Here is a 22,997-nt window from a genome sequence, read left to right as displayed (position 1 = left end):
CCACATAGTTAGCATGCCAGGCACGAGACTCCCAAAGCAAGTGCTCAGTGCGGAGCTCCTTCATGGCAAACAAGCCAAAGGTGGGCAACGGAAACATTACAAGGACACCCTCAAAGCCTCCCTGATAAAGTGCGACATCACCACTGACACCTGGGAATCCCTGGCCAAAGACCGCCCTAAGTGGAGAAAGTGCATCCGGGAGAGTGTTGAGCTCTTCGAGTTTCAACGGCGAGAGCGTGAACAGGTCAAGCGAAGGCAGCAGAAGGAGCGTGTGGCAAACCAGTCCCACCCACCCCTTCCCTCAGCGACTTTCTGCCCCACCTGTGACAGAGTCTGTGGCTCTCATATTGGACTGTTCAGCCACCAAAGAACTCACTTCAGGAGTGGAAGCAAGTCTTCCTCGATTCTGAGGGACTGCCTATGATGATGATGAATCATAGACCCAAGCAGTAGGGCAAGCTAAGGAGGCAGATCCCTTCTCTTATTCCTATCTGCCTTATGGTTTTATATGGTAAAGCCAAACATTTAACATTTTTGGGAAGTGGGCACAACAGGGTTGTTTATCCTCTAGATAGGGCGCTAGTGTTAACCTCTCTGCCCCCTGCACTTTCAAAATGCAGTCATTGGAACCATTTAGAATCACGGCTTTGACCTGTGGCCTGTGGTCAGTTTCAGAAACGTATCCCCAAGTGCACCACAGTGACCGTTCTGGTGCCCACACACTTGTGATCTCTGACTGAGGTAACCAAAAGTGGGAATGCCTTTGACCCAAGTCGCCAAGTTGAAAAGCTGCTGTTATTTTTTATTTCTTTCAAGAGCATTTAACCTGTTGATTTCAGATCCTCACGGACTGGCAGGATAAAAAGGGAGATAAGAGGCTGTTAAAATTTGGGAAGGAGCATGAGCGCGGAACTCCACAGAAACATGGAAAACCCAAGAAGCAGAAAATCGATGGAAAGGGCAGTCATGGAACTGGACCCGGTCCTGGACGCCCCAAATCAAAAAACCTACAGCCTAAAATACAGGAGTATGAGTTTACAGATGATCCCTTGGATGTTCCCAGAATTCCAAAGAATGATGCCCCGAACAGGTAGGATCCCACAGCACCTATAAGCACGTGTTCGGTTCTGTATCTCTGTCAGGGACTGCAGCTTAGGAAATGCCTGATGTCTTTAACTCTCTTTTGGAACATGTCGCAGGAGTAAACACTGTTTACCACAGCCACACTGCTTCTTCCTTCAGATTGTGTAGTATTTCTGCTGTCTCTCTGCCCAAATTATTTCATCTCCTGAGGGAGGTGAGTAAGCACAAGGAAAAATTGCAAGAAGTAAATGTCTGAAATTGCTTCCAACCTCCCCCTGAGGTGCTGGGATTGATGGCCTAAAGATTGCATACAACATTGCATTCATAAAATGGTTACGGCACGGAAGGCGGCCATTTGGCCCATCAATCCCGTGCTGATCTAGTTGCACAATTTAGTTGTTAGATCCAACTAGCAGGAGTAGAAACACAATGTCCATGGAGTATTTAATAATCTGTGCCTGGACAAACAAATGTTATACTGAAATCTTGCAGTTCTGCAATCATATTTTCAGTTAAATGATTTGCGGCTGCATTGTTCAGGTCATAACCATTTTAAAGACGTGGATTCCGTTCCCTTAGTCTGTTTTATCTGAATGGAAATGAGCTCAGTTCTGTGAGGTTCTGCTCACACTTTTAAAACTCCTGAAATTGTCCTTGTCACTGTTCTTTGAAACCTCTTATCAAGAGAACATAGATGTATTGGAGAGTGACAAAACTACACGCACTATTCAATATGACTATCAATGATTTAAAATAGAGGTTAAAATAATCTATCTCTGTTTACAATCTAAAGACCTTGCGATGCCTCCCAGTGTTTGAGTTGACGACAACTTTACACTTACTGGATGCCAGCAGTGAATTACATAAGAACATAAGAATTAGGAGCAGGAGTAGACCAATCGACCCCCCGAGCCAACTCTGCCATTCAATACGATCATGGCTGATCTTCTACCTTAACTCCACTTTCCTGTGCTGTCCTCATATCCCTTGATTCCCTTAATATTCAATTCTAAGTCATTGACCATCTTGTACTGCAGGTTTTGGGCATCAGTGGAACCGTACTGTGCTGATATCACCAACGAGGAGATCCGTGTCCTCGAGGACCTGCTGAAACCCCCTGAAGATGAAGCGGAGTATTATAAGGTAAATGACTAGTATGGATTGAGCAGGAGAGAGACAGGGAAGAGAAGGTTGTGAGACAAAAGCACATTGAAGAGGAAGGCCTTTAGGAGGCTTTTGTAAGCATGTTGGAGGTGCTAGGCTTCATTTGAGGGAAGGACAAGGAAGGACCTAAAATATGGCATGAAGGAGTATAGTAAACGTGTGTCTGTGCTTGCGCCTATACTTGTCCATGTGAGGGATAACCCTACTGGGCAGAGGACTAGTAACACTATCAAGCACTCCAAAGGAGGATTTGGGGTGGTTCAAATATAATGGACACCTCTATCGTACAGGGTGTTACCATCAAGTCCCCATTGTTGGATTAAAAAATTATTACAAACCATTATCGCTAAACATCCTTCTACAGAACTTTTCTTCCATTAATTGTTTGCTGATTTGGGAACCAGCCCGACAATAAGCAAACTGAATTAGCATCCATTAACGCTGTGGCTTGTCATCCTTAGCTTTACAGTGCCCCCAATTATCAGCCCTCACCATTTTAAATAAGCATCAACACAAAATAAAATCATGTTTTAAGGGGCTTTACCACCGCTTCCACCCGGGAGTGTAGGCTGGAATCCTGCTGACAGACCTTGTTGAAGCCATGCTCTATGAGCTGAAAAATGGGCAAGAGTGGGTTGGAGAGGGAAGTTCTCCCCCACCCCCCACCCCCGAGTGAACAGTTATTCAGCAGTACCCCATGATATCACGGTAGACTGATGTTTTCATTATGGGGAAATTATGAGCACAAACCCATATCTGGCCTCCTTGGTGGCACAATACAACTCTGTTGATTATACTTCTTTTGGAATTAGGTTTTACAATAGGAAGAGAGAAAATGGGACGGCCGAACATGTTCATTGGAAAAGCAGGAAGAGTGAAACAGTACAGCTGAACACACATGCATATTCAGGGGTGTGAGCTTGTGAATGGCAGATTGTACACTAATGACTGATCAACAGGCGAATGTCATTGGCTGAGGAAGAATAGCACAGTTCTGTAGGAGTGCTAGTCAGCAACACTTAATAATTCTCCATTTTTTATCTCAATCATTTTCTGTTGCATTCCTTTCTGCACAGATCCCTCCACTGGGGAAACATTACTCTCAGCGCTGGGCGCAGGAGGACCTTCTGGAGGAGCAGAAGGAAGGTGCCCGTGCTATGGCTGCTGCAGAGAAGAAGAAAGGCATGCTTGGAGCTTTAACTGAGCTTGACTCTAAAGGTGAGCTGGCCTTAGTGATGTGCTCTGCAGTCGAGTGAAGCCACAGTGTGCGTTTTGTTTCTCGAATAATGATAGCATGTTTGTGCAGTCCTTTTCCATTCTCTGTTTATTGAACTCCTTCTTGAGAATACATATCTTCATTTAATGTTGTGTTTTTAAAAAGGCCTCCTGGAAAGCTGCCTTGTCATAGAATCATAGAATGGTTACAGCATGGAAGAAGGCTATTCGGCCCGTCGAGCCCGTGCCAACTCTCAGCTAGTCCCATTCCCCCTACCCTTTCCCCGTAGCCCTGAAAATGTATTTCTTTCAGGTACTTAACCAACTCCCTTTTGAAAGCTGTGATTGAGTCTGCTCCACCACCCCTTCAGGCAGTGCATTCCAGATCCTAACCACTCGCTGCGTAAAAATGTTTTTCTTGTGTCACCTTTGGTTCTTTTGCTAGGTCTACCAACTGGAAAAGATCTGCTTGATGTATCTGATCTGTATCTAGCCGGCTGCTATTAGCTGAGCAGGGATCGGCATCATTACCATCACAATTACTGGCAACCAGCCTCCCCTTTTGACCTGTGCACCCTCAAATCTTGCTACCCTTCTTTCTATTTTTCCCTCTTTTCCCAATAAGGAAAAAAAAAAGCCGATACTACCTTAGCAATGCTGACTTCACTGTAACCTGTCTAAAACTGTGCCGCTCATATCCTGTCCTGCAACGTGTCTTATTCACCCATCACTCCCATCCTTGTTTCTCTGCACTGGTTCCCCATACCGCGACAAATAGTTAAAATCATCGTCTGCATCTATAAATCCCTCCAAGCTCTCATCATATGTTTTCTTTGCACCTTTCTCCATCCCTGTGTCGAATCTTGATCGAGCATTTCGATTGGCTCTGGACTCGTATACACCCACCTTCTTTCGCCCCTTTTGCTGGTGGAGCCTCTCTCTGGATCTCCTTCCCTACCTCTCACTGCACCATTTTAAAAGCCTTCTCAAACCTGGTCTCTTCGACCAAAGTTTTGGTCAACCTCTCTCTTGTCGGCTCGGCATCCGTTACTTTATACATCTTTTGTGAAAGGCTGAGGGTCATTTCTTGACATGGTCAACCAGTGGTCAGTAGATAGTACACTCACCTCTGAGTCAGACGGTTGTGAGTTCAAGTCCCACTCCAGGGACTTGAACACAATAATCTAGGCTGACACTCGAGTGCCGTGCTGAGGGAGCGGTGCACTGTCGGAGGTGCCGTCTTTCGGATGAGACGTTAAACTGAAGCCCCGTCTGCTCTCTCAGGTGGACATAAAAGATCCTGTGACACTATTTCGAAAAAGAGCAGGGAAGTTATCCCCGGTGCTCTGGACAATATTTATCCCTCAATCAACATAACAAAGACCGATTATCTGGTCATTATCACATTGCTGTTTGTGAGAACTTGCTGTGGGCAAATTGGCTGCCGCGTTTCCCACATTACAAGAGTGACTACACTCCAAAAGTACTTAATTTGCTGCAAAGTCTTTGAGACATCCAATGGTTGTGAAAGGTGCTATGTAAATGCAAGTCTTTCTTTTCTTATTAAAGATACTTTTTAAATGCAATTTTTGTTGCAACTGAGAATTTATTTTTTGTATTGTTTTTGTATTAGACGTGGATGCGTTGCTGAAGAAAGAGCAGCACGATCAGCCTGAAGATGGCTCTCCCTTTGGGCCCCTCACACAGCGATTGCTCCAGGCTTTGGTGGAGGTGAGACTGGAAACCTAATTTCACAGAATACTAATTGATTTAAAATCTGCAAAATCTTTAATTTTGAAGAAAAGAATGTTCACAGAGGTTCAGTGAACATGTACCACAGGTCAAAGGTCCATCCTGGCCAATATCAGATCCGGTGACCAGGGATTGAGCTTGAACTTTGTAAACTAGAGATGATCCAAAACTCGGCTGCCCGTGTCCTAACTGGCACCAAGTCCCGCTTACTCATCACCCCTGTGCTCGCTGACCTACATTGGCTCCGGCTAAGCAACGCTTCGATTTCAAAATTCTCATCCTTATTTTCAAATCCCTCCATGGCCTCATGCTTCCCTATCTCTGTAATCTCCTCCAGCCCCACAAACCCCCGAGATGTCTGCGCTCCTCAATTCTGCCCTCTAGAGACATTAGTCAAGAGCAGGAGGTGCAACACCTGCCCTTTCACCACCTCCCTTCCCAAATACTCCTTCTAGGTGAAACAGCGATTTACTTGTACTTCTTTCAATTTAGTATACTGCATTCACTGCTCATGATGTGGTCTCCTCTACATTGGGGAGATTGGGTGACCGCTTTGCGGAGCACCTCCATTCAGTCCACAAGTGTGACCCTGCGCTTCCGGTCGCCTGTCACTTTAATTCTCCACTCCATTCCCACTCTGACCTTTCTGTCCTCGGTCTCCTACACTGTTCCTACAAAGCTCAACGTAAGCTCGAGGAACAGCACCTCATCTTTCGTTTAGGCATTTTACAGCCTTCTGGACTCAACATCGAGTTCAACAGTTTCAGAGCGCAACCGCTGCCAATCTTTGGCTCCCTTTCTCCCTCCCCCTCCCCGCAGAGCTTGTTTCTTTTTTTCTCCTTGTCTCTAATGGCAGTTGGTCATTATCCCGCCATTCGCTCCGTATTTTGATTAATGTTTTTCTAATTCTTGGCATTACCATTTGAATTTGGGCCATTATTCCTTTTGTCTCTCTCATCTCTCCTGTCTTCCAACCTATCACAAACTTTCCCTTTTGTTCTTTCGTCCCCCTCCCTTTCAGTGCTTGTTAAGAATCCGTTCTTTCTGAACACTCCAGTTCTGACGAAGGGTCATTGACCTAAACGTTAATTCTGCTTCCTCTCCACAGATGCTGCCTGAGCTGCTGAGATTTCCAGCATTTTCTGTTTTTATTCCAGATTCCAGCATCCACAGTATTTTGCTTTTGTATTAGGTTGGTTTAAGCCTAGGACCTTCTTGGTCTGCTACTGATGCTTTAACCAGCCTGGTCATTGAGGAAACAAGACAGCCCCAACACCCTGATAATTTATAAAGAAAAAAAATTGATCCCTGCACTGCCTGTGCCACACATCATATTCTGAATTAGTGATTCTTCAAAACCTTGCACAAGATGAAGTTTTTTTTCCTATATTTTTTCCCTAGTGTCAAAGGACTTCTGCCTTCATTAAGGTCTAATTTAATGCCTGGTATCTCTTTCATTGCTGAGCGTTTCAATTTCCCCCCCCCCTTTCCAGGAGAACATTATTTCACCCATGGAAGACTCTCCCATACCAGAGATGACTGGGAAAGACGTTGGAACTGATGGAGCAAGCACCTCCCCTCGAAGTCAGAATAAGGCATTCAGGTGAGCTCTCTGGACCATCGAGTTGCACTAACTATCGATGAGAGAGATTTCAGAATAACTGCAGATGCTAACTTCCTTTGCATTCTTAGTGTGTGATGCCCTGGGAGACAACACAACAGGTTGGGACAATGAGAGAAGAATGTTTCTCTATTACATGAAGAATCTACCAATCAGATTATATATCGTTGTATGAAACTATTACAGGGTATTGGGTTTTATTCATAATAGGAATCTAATCACATATAGCTGGCATTACTGTGACTTGCTGAACAGCTTGGAATAAAGATCACTCTACCTGTTTGCAGCCTGAGAAGATCCAGGACTTGACATGTTTCATTCGCCTGCATAGAAGTGTGAAGGGAAAAGTGTCACTGAATCCATTCCTCTTTTTTTTTTTTCCAACTGCATTTAGCCCTTGGTCTGCTCAGTAACCATGAAGGTTGGATGGTCAACAGACCTTGCAGCTGAAAAAAAAGGAATTTTATATAGTTATATAATAAATATTGTATGTAGGCTCTTTAGCAGAAGTAGTGCTCCTGAACTTTGCACTAATCGGGTTGTCCACTTTCTTGGATCTGGTCTCTTCTAGCTGTGCAGTTACTGTGGTGTCCATTCTAAATATTGTTCACTGGTCCTGATGGTCAGCCGGCTGCTCTGTAATGCATTTTATTTAAAATATTCAATGTATCGGTTGCAGCGTTCCTCACACAAAGTCTCTCGAAGCACGAATTAAGGAAGAACTAATTGCTCAGGGTCTGCTAGATTCTGAGGACCGTCCTACTGAAGACTCCGAGGATGAGGTTCTGACAGAACTGCGCAAGCGTCAGGCAGAGCTGAAAGCCCTCAGCACACACAATCGAGCAAAGAAACAGGAACTTCTCAGGTAATGTGAAAGAGCTGAGTTATGAATCCCAGATACAGGTGACCGGGTTAGGGTGGAATGAGAATGTGCAGCACTGCTTCAAAAAAATGGCCTAGTGACATTTTATTTAATCTAACGAATTTTCAGGTGAAGGTGTTCCAGTGACAACAACAAAAGTTGGGTTCCATAAGAAAACTGATTTCTTATTCACTCTAAGCTGCAGCAGCAACTACAACTTGCCTTCAAATTGTTCCTTTAACATAGATAAATACCACAGTGCTTCACGGAGATGTAAGGGGAAAAATATGGACAGCAGGCTAAAAGAGAGCTGTTAACAAAAGCTTGGTCAAAGAGGCGGGTTTTAAGAAAGGTCTTAAAAGAGGAAAAGAAAGTTGTGAGGTGGCCAGGATTAGGGAGGGAATTTGAGTGCATGGGTCCTGGGTGGTTGATGGTACAACTGTCAATGGAGGGATGAATGGAAGGAGGAATGCTCAAGAATGGAGAGTTTGTGGGGCTTCTAGGACTGGAGGAGGCTACAGAGATAGGGAGGGAATAGACCATTGATGGGTTTAAACACGAAGACAGGAATCCTAAATTTGAGGGATTGGAGGACTGAAAGCCAAGTAGGTCAGTGAGGATAGGATGAGCAGGACTCTGTGTGAGATAGGATTCCAGCAACAGCATTTTGGATGAACTGAAATGTTTGGAGGGTGGGAGGCTGGCCAGAGCAGCATTGGAATAATTGAGTCTGGAGGTGACCAGGGCGTGGATGAGGGTTTCAGCAACAGATGGACTGGGGTAGGGGTGGAAGCAGACAGAGCTGGAAGTAGGCAGTCTATGTGATAGAGAGGATATGGGGTAAGAAGCTCAACTCAGGGCTGAAAAGGTTGCCGAGGTTGCTACCTACTGTGTGAATGGGATAGTGCGAGCACATGGGCTGCCCACAGCGCTCCCCTGCCTACTCCAAAGGGTGTGAAATATCGTATGTCTGAATGTTGCATTTTGGTTAAACCTAAGTCAGATTTATTTACAAGTAACCTAATTACAGAGGCAGAACACAGAAATAGACTAGCAGTACAATACTTGACTTCCACAATACATAAACTGTCCCAAATTAATAGGCGGTCTGACTTCTTAGCAGGTTTCTTGTTGGTATCTGTTAATGTTCTCTTTTGAAATGTTGCATGGGAAATTACCCCACGAATTCCCTTCTGGCTACCTTGCATGGAATAAGCTTCACTAAGCGAGGACTAGGGACACCAGGACTCCTGCCAGTTGTATGCTTGTATTTTCTTTATAGTTGAAGCAGGCTCATTTGAAGATCAAAAATATTCTTCCCAATGGTCTGGCAATTAAGATGCAAGTCCCTTCTAATGTGCAGTAGGTAAGAGGTGAACAGTGGGTTCATGATCATGCTGGTCTTTTTGCTTTTGGCATCTTGATAGGAATAACTTGATGCTCCAGACATTAAAGATAATGAATTTTGTCAGCTTCTCCCAGTGTACAAATTGCTATCTCACAAAGGGACTAATTTAGGCAACAAAGTAATTTTATGACAGGAATCATCATCATCGACAGTCCCTCGGAATCGAGGAAGACTTGCTTCCACTCTCAAAATGAGTTCTCAGGTGGCTGTACAGTCCAGTGCAGGCATTACAGTCTCTGTCACAGGTGGGGCAGACAGTGGTTGAAGGAAAGGGTGAGTGGACAGCCTGATTTGCCGCATGCTCCTTCCGCTGTCTGCACTTGATTTCTACGTGCTCTCGGCGATGGGACTCGAGGTGCTCAGCGCCCTCCTGGATGCTCTTCCTCCACTTTGGGCGGTCGTGGGCCAGGGATTCCCAGGTGCCGGTGGGGATGTTGCACTTTATCAAGGAAGCTTTGAGGGTGTCGTTGAAATGTTTCCTCTGCCCACCTGGGGCTTGTTTGCTGTGTAGGAGTTCTGAGTAATTTCTGAATCACTAAGGGAAACCAACTACAATATGATTCCTATTGAAATGTGGCTGCATTGGAAGAGTTTCACACATTGACTACTCTTCTGCTACAAAGAAAAATAAATGTTTTTAAAGATGCAGCTAATCTAAAGTCAATCTTTAGTTCACTCTAATCTAAAATTAAATGGTTTGCCCTATTTAGCACACACCTAAACTCTGCTTCCATCATATCTATAGTTGAGTATTCATTTCTCATTTGGCTGCTGGCTATTGTGTTCCAACGTTAGCGTCCTCGATCAGGCCAAAATCCCCAGCATCAAAGCACTGCCCACACTCGACCAGCTCTTTTTGGGCGGGCTACATTGCTCGCATGCCTGACACAGGACTCTCAAAGCAAGCGCTCTACTCGGAACTCCTACACGGCAAGCGAGCCCCAGGTGGGCAGAGGAAATGTTTCAAGGACACCCTCAAAGCCTCCTTGATAAAATGCAACATCCTCACCGACACTTGGGAGTCCCTGGCCAAAGACCGCCCTAAGTGAAGGAAGTGCATCTGGGAGGGCGCTGAACACCTCGAGTCTCGTCACCGAGAGCATGCAGAAAACCAGAGCAGGCAGCGGAAGGAGCGTGCAACAAACCAGTCCCACCCACCCTTTCCTTCAACGACTGTCTGTCCCACCTGTGACAGAGACTGTAATTCCCGTATTGGACTGTTTAGTCACCTAAGAACTCATTTTTAGAGTGGAAGCAAATCTTCCTCGATTTCGAGGCACTGCCTATGATGATGATCTTTGATGGGAGGGGAAATGGTGGTGTCGCTGGGGTGGGTGATGTCAAGACAACTTACCTCCAAATTTCTGAGTTTTTTCAAAAGAACGTGCCTTAGATCACTTGATAGAACACAATGACAGATGTTTTACCACAGTTAGCCAGTCCCGCAATTCAACAAGTGAAGACCAGTTAATTGGACTTGAGTTTCTAAATGCCCAATGCAGTGCTAGGTAGTGACATTATTGATAGATTAGCGACACGTAATAGGTGCTTGGACTTTGTGCTTTAGAGCTTTGATCAGACAAGACTTTTTTTCTTTTAATTTGCTTTATTTGAATTCTTAGATTAATGGAAGTGATGTTTCTATTTGAGCCATATTATGAAATCCCTATTTGAAAAATAGACCATTCAAAGTAGGTTTGCTGGGTCCATCAAGTGTGTATCCAAACACCTTGGAAACAAATTCTGCCTACACCATTGAGTGAAGCGATGGGTGGGAATTGAGCATTGGGACCTCAGCCATCCTTCCTAATCTTAATGACTGACTGCAATTTTTTAAAATTCAGACTTGCCAAAGAGGAGTTAAAAAAACAGGAGTTACGACAGCGAGTGCGAATAGCGGACAATGAAGTCATGGATGCCTTCCGAAAGATCATGGCAGCACGCCAGAAGAAACGCACGCCTACAAAAAAAGAAAAGGATCAGGCGTGGAAGGCACTGAAGGAGAGAGAGAGTATCTTAAAGCTGTTGGACAGTTAAGCCCAACTGTGCAAACACACTGGACTCTGTTACTTTAGAAAAAGTGGCTTCATTTCCGTCTTTCCCGAGCTGTATGCATCTGAACTGACAAAAGGAGCGATGCTGAAACCTGCCCGTTTTGAACTGGTGACATTCCATTGCAGCAGACTGTCTCTGTTGAAGCTTGCTAGTCTTGTATGTAAAAGATGCAAGTGTGTCTTTCAGAAATCTGGATGTTGTGCTTTGCTAGTTTGGGTTTGTACTGTATGTATGACGTGTTTCTGCCACGTGTTCAGATAGAGTAGCATTTCTGGGCAGCTGTGCCATTGCCAATCCTTCAAAATGTGATGTTAACAACTGACACTTTATAGCTTTTGAGAAAGATTTCCCCTCACTTCCTTCCCCACCCCCGATAATATTTTATAGAAATATATGTGGGGATATCTCTAGGACCCAAAGTCTGATTTTTTTTTTTCCCTCCCCCTCCTCCTGCACTACTCTTTTACCCCCCACCCCCACCCTGCCCTAAACAGGGCTCTTAATCTCATTTCAAATCTTTCTGTATTGTCATTTGGACCATGTGATGCGTTGTGAAGAAGTATTAAAATGCTGCAAATTTCCAATGTCAAAAGACTTTTATCAAAAAAAAACCTTTTTACAGAAAAAAAAATCTCTCCAGGTTTGTGTAACCGTAGGTACGAGTTGATTTACAACCTCAGGCTATCACGAGAGTTACACATGTTCCAGATGTTCTGCCAGTGGCCCATTGGGTAAACACACCACGTGGTGTCCTGGGCTTCAGAGACCAGGATGATCCCAGGCTCGTTCCCCAGTGTTTGCTGTTCGTTCAACTTAGCTGTGATCGGGCTGCGCATTTGAGTTCAATGGCCCTGCGGCCAGTATCAACCAGAGTTTTTCTCCTTCTGTTCATCTAACTCACCAGATGTCTTCCATGATCAGTGGACATCATTTTAAAATTTGTTTTCATTTTTGTTTGGGTGGGGTGACCATTCTGCTAGTTTTTTTAGTACTAAGGGAAGGTATCTGATGTTGTATGCTTGTGTCAAGTTGCACACTCCACTCACTTTTCACACATGGGACATCTACTTTAAAATGGACAGCTTGGCACGGGGTCAAGTTCAGCAGGGATAGCCCTTGTCCCTCCCTCCTTCCATTCCCTGTTGGAGGTGAGGGACAGAATCAGTTTCAGCTGTGAATGTCCCCTTCTCCCTCACCTCCCAGTTGAGTAGCCTGCTGAAACCCACGATCTGCATTCATAGGCGAAGCATGACCACATAGATAAGGTAATGAGGGCTGCTGATGCACTTTGAATCATACCACAGCATGAATCAGTATCTATGAAAGAGCAAGAAAGAAGTGGGCGGCGGGGGGGCAGAATTGATAGAAATGAGAAATTGATGGTGGAAATGAATTTTGAAAAAAATACAATAATTTTACTCCACTGATGCTATTTAGTTTTTAACACTGTCAAGTGATTCTGCAGGTTTTTTGCAAACACCTAAACTCACCCAGTCTCTTCATTTTGTTTTAAGTTAGCCTTATCGAGCCTTGCTGTGATTGAACACCCTCTGGTAATCCCCATTCTATATTGTGACACAAGAACTCTAATCGCCTGTCCCAATCATCAGTTAGTCGGACAACTCGCACTCCTTCAGCACAACCCTCACTGAGTCATTGATCAGAATTCTAATGGAAACCATCAGTCACTGAATCCCCAGCCCAAGTCAGATGTCCTCTTGCTAATTTATGGATTATATATGAAACCAGTGCAAGTTTTATCATTAGTGATGTTAAATCCTCAATAGTGTACTGATCATTAACTGAGACTGTAATGAATTTTCAATAAATGTCGACTGATTATTTCAATTTCTCTGTGAAATATGTAAGAAATAAGCGACCTAGTATAACTTTTAAACATCGCAATATTTTTACAAAGGTGAGGTGTGTGAGTCTAAAAGTGATCTGCTACACGGATCAGTTATCTTTGATTTGAAATAGTTAAAGGCATTTCTGGCTTTTGAACTTAGGACCTCATACACCCAAAGTAGGAACCACCCCCTAGAAGGCTTTCAAACTAGAAGGCTCTCAAACTTAACCTTCTGCCATCTTATGCGTTTTGAACCTTTCAGTCGCCTGGTGCAAACATCAGTCTCTGATAACTCACCTGCTCTACTGCACAACACATAACCCAATTACTCCAATCAGAATTCGAATAACAACCACTGGTAATCAGCCACTCACCTCCCATCCCATAATATGTATTAAAAATATACTGAGTAAGTCTCATCTGGTTCTTCTGTCAGATAGCCACATGCTTTGGGTAAGAGATTCAAGCAATTGAATCTTTGCTTCCATGCAAATCACTGCTGATACTGATTATTACTGTACACCAACCATTACCGAGAGAGCTACTTCATCAACAATACCCTACATGCTAAATTTCCAAACTCCAGAAGCAGTCAGGCAACTTGGTTAAATATTTGGGCACAGTAGAATAACCCAGACAGGGAACAATGAAGTTGTGGAATAAAACCAATGCTGGAAATACTCAGCACATCAAGCAGCGTCAGGGAAATAATCTTTCATCAGAACTGGAAAAAGTTAGAGATGTAACAGATTTTAAGCAAGTGCAGAGGCAGGGAAAGGGGGGAGGGAGGAAAGAAGAAAAGGGAAGGTCTGCGATAGGATGGAAGGCAGGATAACAAAAGGGATGATGGTGCAAGGCAAAAGGGGATGCTAATGGGACAAGTAAAGAAACAAAAGATGGGTCGAGAGCAAATGTAAATGGGAATAGCAGAATTATTACCAACAGCCACTGTCCGAAAAAATGGGGGCAGTGTTTATGATCTGAAGTTGTTAAATTCAATGTTGAGTCTGGAAGACAAAAAAGTGCCTAATCGAAAGATGAGTTGCTGTTCCTCAAGCTTACGTTAAGCTTCATTGGAACAGTGTAGGAGGCCGTGAACAGAGAGGTCAGAGTGGAAAAGGGGAGGCGATAGGCTGCTCAGGATCACGCTTGCGGACTGAACGGAGGTGTCCCACAAAGCGATCACCCAATCTGCATTTGTTTTCCCAAGTGTAGAGGAGACCACATCTTGCGCAGCAGATACAGTGTACTAAATTTAAACAAGTCCAAGTAAAGTGCTGTTTCACCTGGAAGGAGTGTTTGGGGCCCTGGGCAGTGAGAATGGAGTAGGTAAAAGGACAGGTATTGCATCTCCTGCGCTTGCAAGGGAAGGTACTTTGGGATGGGGAGGGGGTGATTGAGAAGTGGACCAGGGTGTCACGGAGAGAACGGTTCCTTTCGAATGCTGAAAGGGGAGGGGAGGAGAAGATGCGTTTGGTGATGGCATCACGCAGGAGGTGGCAGAGGCTGTGGAGTCTTCAGCAGGTAGTACATTGTTCCTAGAGGTTTAAAAACACTTTTTACCTGTCCTGGCAGTATTTTTGTGCCAGTCTTGCCATTTTACACTCCTGTTAGTGTTGGAAGGCTATAATTTTCAGAACGCAAAGCTGTTTCTACACTCAGAAATGCACATTAGATTGATTATTTTCAGAAAATAACATTTTGGGATACTGTTTATGAGTAATTTGAGACATGACGTGATAAGTGTAGCATGGAAGTAAAACGATGATTTTGGACCTATGGTTCCCATAGCTCTCCACCACTGGTATGCTGCTCGTGTCATTTCTGGGTCTGTTGTGGGCTAATTGATAGAGATTGATTGCTATGGCTCGCCAACAATTCCATTAGCATTGTATCATGTAAGTTCTGAGTCAGCAGGTTGTGGGTTCAAGTTCCCACTCCAGAGACTTGAGCACAAAAATCTAGGCTGACACTCCAGTGCAGTGCTGAGAGAGTGCTGCACTGTCTGAGGTGCCGTCTTTCAGATGAGACATTAAACCGAGACCCTGTCTGCTCTCTGAGGGGCTGATAAAAGATCCCATGGCACTATTTTGATGTAGCAGGAGAATTATCCCCAGTGTCCTGGCCAATATTTATCACTCAATCAAAATCACTAAAACAGATTATCTGGTCACATTGCTGTTTGAGGGATCTTGCTATGCACAAGTTGGCTACTGCATTTCCTACATTACAACAGTGACTACACTTCAAAAAATAAAATCTAATTGGCCATAAAGTGCTTTGGGACGACAAGTGGTCGTAAAAGGCGCTGTATAAATGCAAGTCTTTCTTTTTATGTGACTACCAGGATGGCAGAAGGTGAACTAGATGGACCTTAGTCTTTTGTCGTGTACCAGTTCCTATGTTCCTGTGAAAGCAGTTCCACTGTTCATGATGCACAGGGCAGCATGTTCTACGCCTCATGGGTTAAGAATGTTTGTATATTTCTCACACTGACCCAGCCATTCACTCATTAATGACTCAAGGACCAATGCAACAATTCCCAAACACAACTGGGTTACAGTGCCCTCTTTTCCTGCTTCTGCTATCAATTCAACATTCCAACAATTTGCAGCACAAATATAGTGCGATCTGTGGGCTAAGGTAAAAAGTCTAATTAACATGGCATGCTGCAAGGCGCAGCATTTTCTGGGCCGATGCATCTTGCCTCAAGCTCTTGCATTTATTCCAAGCAGCTCAGTGGGGTTTCTGGTCTGTTTACCTTCCAGTTGAGTTTTAATCTGCTTTCTCCTGATCACTGTGCACTTTCCCCCCCTTCATTCCTGTTTTCGCACTATTCTCTGACAACTGAGAATAGCGAAAGAAAGAAAGACTTGGATTTATATAGCTTTTATGACCACCAACGTCTCAAAGCGCTTTACAGCCAATGAAGTACTTTTGGAGTGTAGTCACTGTTGTAATGTAGAAAACACGGCAGCCAATTTGCACACAAGCAAGATCCCACAAACAGCATCATCATCATCATCATAGGCAGTCCCTCGGAATCGAGGAAGACTTGCTTCCACTCTGAACATGAGTTACTGGGTGGCTGTACAGTCCAATATGAGAGCCACAGTCTCTGTTACAGGTGGGACAGATAGTCGTTGAGGGAAGGGGTGGGTGGGACTGGTTTGCCGCATGCTCTTTCCGCTGCCTGCGCTTGATTTCTGTATGCTCCCGGCGACGAAACTCGAGGTGCTCAGCGCCCTCCCGGATGCACTTCCTCTACTTAGGGCGGTCTTTGGCCAGGGACTCCCAGGTGTCAGTGGGACGTTGCACTTTATCAGGGAGGCTTTGAGGGTGTCCTTGTAGCGTTTCTGCTAGCCACCTTTGGCTTATTTGCCATGAAGGAGCTCCGAGTAGAGCGCTTACTTTGGGAGTCTCGTGTCTGGCACGCGAACAGTGTGGCCTGCCCAGCGGAGCTGATCAAGTGTGGTCAGTGTTTCAATGCTGGGAATGTTGGCCTGCTCGAGGACGCTAACATTGGTGCATCTGTACTCCCAGGGGATTTATAATGTGATAATGACCAGACAATTCTGTTTTAGTGATGTTGATTGAAGGCTAAGTGTTGGCCAGGACAAGAAAACAAGAAAAGTTGTCTCGTCGGTGCCCTCTGTGTTGCAATAATCCTGATGCCAGGGGGGGGGAAAAATAAATGTATTGGAATAAAACGATCTGTGGAGACTTTTACAAATCGTGTATTCATGATCAGAATATTTGTACAGGACTGCAATGCATATAAAAACTTTATATATATGTGGCTCGTTGGTCTAGGGGTATGATTCTCGCTTTGGGTGCGAGAGGTCCCGGGTTCAAATCCCGGACGAGCCCTCTTTTAATTTAACAGGCAATCTTGAAACATGTTGAGCATGCCAGATCTAGCTGAGAAGTTTTGATGACAAATATGTTGGAAGCGGTTTGCTGGGCACCCTTAGGAATTCACCTGGAAGGAAAGAAAATCAAAATTAAAAAATATAGATGGCTCATAATTATGTTTATGTAAACTAGCGTTCTATAATCATAGATATCGGCTCGTTGGTCTAGGGGTATGATTCTCGCTTTGGGTGCGAGAGGTCCCGGGTTCAAATCCCGGACGAGCCCTCTTTTATCGCATAGCAAAAGGAAAATATCCCGATAACAAATATCAGTCTTGAATAGTTGACAAAATTTTTATTACAAATTGACTTCATGTAAACTAGCGCTGTACTATACATTTGTTGGCTCGTTGGTCTAGGGGTATGATTCTCGCTTTGGGTGCGAGAGGTCCCGGGTTCAAATCCCGGACGAGCCCTTTATTTTAATTCGCAAAGTAACAACATTTTTGATATGCCATAAATTTATTAAATACATGGCATAATTTAATTAAGAACCTTTGTGGATTATCTGAGGATTGCAGCTTGTTGTGCTCCATCGATTTAAATTATTTGCAAATTTAAAGCTTATTTAGGTGAAGAGCTGCACAAAATAAAAAGTTCAACTATTGAAGTGTGTGGAAAAAAAAAAGGGGTAAAAGAGTTTGTATTAAAAATAGGGCTCGTCCGGGATTTGAACCCGGGACCTCTCGCACCCAAAGCGAGAATCATACCCCTAGACCAACGAGCCGATGTATACAAAGTGTAGCACCAGGTTTACATAAAGTCAATTTCGAACCACTATTTTTCAATGATTTTTTTCCCCCAACTTTTTGTCCTTGACTTCCATTCTGCAAATGCCCTGCAAACCACACATCGCCCCCTTCAGCAGCACATTTGAGGACCAGTGCAAATCTCATCACACTGACATTGATTCAAAAATTGACTGTGTGGTTAATAATGAAGAAGAAAGCTGCAGACTGCAGGAAGGTATCAATCAACTGGTCAGGTGGGCAGAACAGTGCAAATGGAATTCAATCCAGAGAAGTGGGGTGTGTGGGGTGGGTGGGGGGATGAACAAGGCACGAGAATACACATTAAATGGTCATCATAACAGGTAGTCCCTCGAAATCAAGGAAGACTTGCTTCCACTCTAAAAGTGAGCTCTTAGGTGACTGTACAGTCCAATACTGCAATTACAGTCTCTGTCACAGGTGGGACAGATAGTCGTTGAGGGAAGGGGTGGGTGGGACTGGTTTGCCGCATGCTCCTTCCGCTGCCTGCGCTTGATTTCTGTATGCTGGGACAGATATCTGTCCTACCTGTGACAGGGACTGTGGTTCTCGCATTGGACTGTTCAGCCACATAAGAACTCATTTTAAGAGTGGAAGCAAGTGTTCCTCGATTCCGAGGGACTGCCTATGATAATGATCTGCATGAGCTTGGCGATTAGACTCGAGGTGCTCAATGCCCTCCCGGATGCTCTTCCTCCACTTAGGGCGGTCTTTGGTCAGGTGTTGGTGGGGATGTTGCATTTTATCAAGGAGGCTTCGAGGGAGTCCTTGAAACTTTTCCTCTGCCCACCTGGGGCTCACTTGACGTGTAGAGCGCTTACTTTGGGAGTCTTGTGTCAGGCATGCAAACAATGTGGCCCGCCCAACGAAGCTGGTCGAATGTGGTCAGTGCCTCGATGCTGGAGATGTTGGCCTGATCTAGGACACTAATGTTGGTGCGTCTGTCCTCCCAGGGGATTTGCAGGATCTTGCGGAGACATTGTTGGTGGTCCACTTTCCATACCTCGGGAGCCTATTATCATCAAGAGCAGACATCGATGACGAGGTTCAACACTGCCTCCAGTGCGCCAGCGCAGCCTTCAGCTGGCTGAGGAAGAGTGTTCGAAGATCAGGCCCTCAAATCTGGCACCAAGCTTATGGTCTACAGGGCTGTAGTGATACCCGCCCTCCTGTATGGCTCAGAGACGTGGACCATATACTGTAGACACCTCAAACTGCTGCCGAAATTAAATGGTAGGACACTGAGAAGTGTGGAGGAACAAAGGGACCTTGGAGTGCATGTCCACAGATCCCTGAAGGTAGCAGACCAGGTAGATAAGGTGGTTAAAATGGCATATGGAATGCTTGCCTTTATTAGCTGAGGCATACAATACAACAGCAGGGAGGTGATGCTTGAACTGTATAAAACACTAGTTAGGCCATAGCTAGTGTATTGTGTGCAGCTCTGGTCACTGCATTACAGGAAAGATGTGATTGCACTAGAAAGGGTACAGAGCCCACAAACTGCATTCTCTAGCCACTGACTCCATCCCTCTCCCTACTATCTGTTTGAGGGTGAACCAGACTGTTCGCAACATAGGTTTCATATTTGACCCTGAAATGAACTTCCGGCCACATAGCGGCATAACTAAAACTGCCTATTTTCACCTCTGTAACATCGCTCATCTCTGCCCCTGCCTCAGCTGCTGCTGAAACCCTCATCCATGCCTTTGTTACCTCTAGACTTGACTATCCCAATGCACTCCTGTCTGGCCTCCCACATTCTACCCTATGTAAACTTGAGGTCATCCAAAACTCGGCAGCCCGAGTCCTAACCCGCACCAAGTTCCACTCACCCATCACCCCTGTGCTCGCTGACCTACTTTGGCTCCCGGTTAAGCAACATGTCGATTTAAACATTTTCATCCTTGTTTACAAATCCCTCCATGGCCTCGCCCCTCCCTAGCTCTATAATCTCCATCAGCCTCAAAACCTCCCGAGATATCTACGCTCCTCAAATTCTGCCCTGTTGAGCATCCCTGATTATAACTGTTCAACCATTGGTGGCTGTACCTTCAGCTGCCTAGGTCCCAAGCTTTGGAACCCCTTCCCTAAACCTCTCTACCTCTCTACATCGCTTTCCTCCTTTAAGATGCTCCTTAAAACCTACCTCTTTGACCAAGCTTTTGGTCATCTGCAGTAATTTCTTCGTATGTGGCTCGGTGTCAAATTTATTTGTTTTGTCTTAAAACACTTCCGTGAAGCACCTTGGGATGTTTTACTACGTTAAAGGCACTATATAAATACAAGTTATTGTTATTGTTGAGGAGATTTACAAGGATGTTGCCTGGATTGGAGAATTTTTGCTATGAGGAAAGATTGGATAGGCTGGGGTTGTTTTCTTGGACCAGAGGTGGCTGAGAGGATACCTAATTGAGGTTTATATCATTATGAGAGTCCTATTTAGAGGATAGGAAGCAGCTATTTCCCTTAGTGGAGGGGTCAATAACTAATGGGCATAGATTTAAAGTAATTGGTAGAAGGTTTAAAGGGGCCATTTTTTCATCCAGAGAGTGGTGGGGATTTGGAACACACTGCCTGAAAGGGTAGTAGAGCTTACCGACCTTACAAAGGCCTTTGACACTGTCAACTGCGAGGATGTATGGAGCGTCCTCCTCCGTTTCGGATGCCCCCAAAAGTTCGTCAACATCCTCTGCCTGCTCCACGACGACATGCAGGCCATAATCCTTACCAATGGATCCACTACAGACCTAATCCACGTCCGGACTGGGATCAAACAGGGCTGTGTCATTGCCCCAACCCTCTTCTCAATCTTCCTCACTGCCATGCTCCACCTCACAGTCAACAAGCTCCCCGCTGGAGTGTAACTAAACTACAGAACTAGTGGGAACCTGTTCAACCTTGGCCGTCTCAGGCCAGGTCCAAGACCACCCCAACCTCTGTCGTTGAGCTACAGTATCCGGACGATGCCTGCGTCTGCGCACATACAGAGGCTGAACTCCAGGACATAGTCAAGGTATTTACTGAGGCATACGAAAGGATGGGCCTTACACTAAATATCCGTAAGGCACTGCCCCCAAATCACCAAGATCCACGGCGGGCCCTGGTCAAGGTGGACAGCAAAGAATGACTAAGAAAGCAATAAAGAAAGGAAAGATAGATTACAAAAGTAAACTTGCGCAAAACATAAAAACAGATAGTAAAAGCTTTTACCGATATATAAAACGGAAAAGAGTGACTAAAGTAAATGTTGGTCCCTTAGAAGATGAGAAGGGGGATTTAATAATGGGAAATGTGGACATGTCTGAGCCCTTAAACAATTATTTTGCTTCGGTCTTCACAGTGGAAGACACAAAAACCATGCCAAAAATTGCTGGTCACGGGAATGTGGGAAGGGAGGACCTTGAGACAATCACTATCACTAGCGGAGTAGTGCTGGACAGGCTAATGGATCTCAAGGTAGACAGGTCCCCTGGTCCTGATGAAATGCATCCCAGGGTATTAAAAGAGATGGCGGAAGTTATAGCAGATGCATTCGTTATAATCTACCATAATGTAATGCCTCAGTTTAAAAAAGGGGGCAGACAAAAGGCAGGTAACTATAGGCCGGTTAGTTTAACATCTGTAGTGGGGAAAATGCTTGAAGCTATCATTAAGGAAGAAATAGCGGGACATCTAGATAGGAATAGTGCAATCAAGCAGACGCAACATGGATTCATGAAGGGGAAATCATGTTTAACTAATTTACTGGAATTCTTTGAGGATATAACGAGCATGGTGGATAGAGGTGTCCCGATGGATGTGGTGTATTTAGATTTTCAAAAGGCATTCGATAAGGTGCCACACAAAAGGTTACTGCAGAAGATAAAGGTATGCGGAGTCAGAGGAAATGTATTAGCATGGATCGAGAATTGGCTGGCTAACAGAAAGCAGAGAGTCGGGATAAATGGGTCCTTTTCGGATTGGAAATCGGTGGTTAGTGGTGTGCCACAGGGATCGGTGCTGGGACCACAACTGTTTACAATATACATAGATGACCTGGAAGAGGGGACAGAGTGTAGTGTAACAAAATTTGCAGATGACACAAAGATTAGTGGGAAAGCAGGTTGTGTAGAGGACACAGAGAGGTTGCAAAGAGATTTAGATAGGTTAAGCGAATGGGCTAAGGTTTGGCAGATGGAATACAATGTCAGAAAATGTGAGGTCATCCACCTTGGAAAAAAAAAACAGTAAAAGGGAATATTATTTGAATGGGGAGAAATTACAACATGCTGCGGTGCAGAGGGACCTGGGGGTCCTTGTGCATGAATCCCAAAAAGTTAATTTACAGGTGCAGCAGGTAATCAGGAAGGCGAATGGAATGTTGGCCTTCATTGTGAGAGGGATGGAGTACAAAAACAGGGAGGTCCTGCTGCAACTGTACAGGGTATTGGTGAGGCCGCACTTGGAGTACTGCGTGTAGTTTTGGTCACCTTACTTAAGGAAGGATATATTAGCTTTGGAGGGGGTACAGAGACGATTCACTAGGCTGATTCCGGAGATGAGGGGGTTACCTTATGATGATAGATTGAGTAGACTGGGTCTTTACTCGTTGGAGTTCAGAAGGATGAGGGGTGATCTTATAGAAACATTTAAAATAATGATAGGGATAGACAAGATAGAGGCAGAGAGGTTGTTTCCACTGGTCGGGGAGACTAGAACTAGGGGGCACAGCCTCAAAATATGGGGGAGCCCATTTAAAACCGAGTTGAGAAGGAATTTCTTCTCCCAGAGGGTTGTGAATCTGTGGAATTCTCTGCCCAGGGAAGCAGTTGAGGCTAGCTCATTGAATGTATTCAAATCACAGATAGATAGATTTTTAACCAATAAGGGAATTAAGGGTTATGGGGAGCGGGCGGGTAAGTGGATCTGAGTCCACGGCCAGATCAGCCATGATCTTGTTGAATGGCGGAGCAGGCTCGAGGGGCTAGATGGCCTACTCCTGTTCCTAATTCTTATGTTCTTATGGATCATTTCCCATATCAACAAGAACAGCAGACATTGATGACGAGATTCAACACTGCCTCCAGTGCGCCAGTGCAGCCTTCGGCCACCTGAGGAAAAGAGTGTTCGAAGACCAGGCCCTCAAATCTACCATCAAGCTCATGGTCTACAGGGCTGTAGTAATACCCGCCTTCCTGTATGGCTCAGAGACGTAGACCATGTACAGTAGACACTTCAAGTCACTGGAGAAATACCAGCAATGATGTCTCCGCAAGATCCTGCAAATCCCCTGGGAGTACAGACGCACCAACATTAGCGTCC

The 22,997-nt window shown here is 44.8% G+C and overlaps 1 protein-coding gene and 4 non-coding genes across 8 annotated transcripts in view; 4 read left to right on the top strand and 1 right to left on the bottom strand.

Annotated features, from left to right (window-relative positions):
- The window catches only part of tada3l (transcriptional adaptor 3 (NGG1 homolog, yeast)-like), a 40,045-nt gene extending 27,052 nt beyond the window's left edge, over nucleotides 1–12,993 (top strand). For all 4 annotated transcript variants that reach the window (XM_070895467.1, XM_070895468.1, XM_070895466.1 and 1 more), the window contains exons 3-9: nucleotides 840–1,090; nucleotides 2,121–2,226; nucleotides 3,324–3,465; nucleotides 5,096–5,193; nucleotides 6,708–6,817; nucleotides 7,515–7,700; nucleotides 10,950–12,993. In XM_070895467.1, the coding sequence (XP_070751568.1) occupies nucleotides 840–1,090; nucleotides 2,121–2,226; nucleotides 3,324–3,465; nucleotides 5,096–5,193; nucleotides 6,708–6,817; nucleotides 7,515–7,700; nucleotides 10,950–11,142 (1,086 nt within the window). In that variant the 3' untranslated portion in view covers nucleotides 11,143–12,993. The remainder of the gene's footprint in view (nucleotides 1–839; nucleotides 1,091–2,120; nucleotides 2,227–3,323; nucleotides 3,466–5,095; nucleotides 5,194–6,707; nucleotides 6,818–7,514; nucleotides 7,701–10,949) is intronic.
- A 3,814-nt stretch (nucleotides 12,994–16,807) lies between these two features.
- trnap-ugg (transfer RNA proline (anticodon UGG)) lies at nucleotides 16,808–16,879 on the top strand. Its single transcript has one exon. It is a non-coding gene; the product is annotated as a tRNA-Pro (tRNA).
- A 198-nt stretch (nucleotides 16,880–17,077) lies between these two features.
- Nucleotides 17,078–17,149, top strand: trnap-ugg (transfer RNA proline (anticodon UGG)). Its single transcript has one exon. It is a non-coding gene; the product is annotated as a tRNA-Pro (tRNA).
- Nucleotides 17,150–17,267: 118 nt separating this feature from the next.
- Nucleotides 17,268–17,339, top strand: trnap-ugg (transfer RNA proline (anticodon UGG)). The gene has a single exon. It is a non-coding gene; the product is annotated as a tRNA-Pro (tRNA).
- Nucleotides 17,340–17,578: 239 nt separating this feature from the next.
- On the bottom strand, nucleotides 17,579–17,650 carry trnap-ugg (transfer RNA proline (anticodon UGG)). The gene has a single exon. It is a non-coding gene; the product is annotated as a tRNA-Pro (tRNA).
- Between the last annotated feature and the right edge of the window lie 5,347 nt (nucleotides 17,651–22,997).

This window comes from Pristiophorus japonicus, chromosome 12, assembly GCF_044704955.1.
Source record: "Pristiophorus japonicus isolate sPriJap1 chromosome 12, sPriJap1.hap1, whole genome shotgun sequence".
Lineage (NCBI taxonomy): Eukaryota > Metazoa > Chordata > Chondrichthyes > Pristiophoridae > Pristiophorus > Pristiophorus japonicus.
This window is presented reverse-complemented; position numbering and strand designations above follow the sequence as displayed.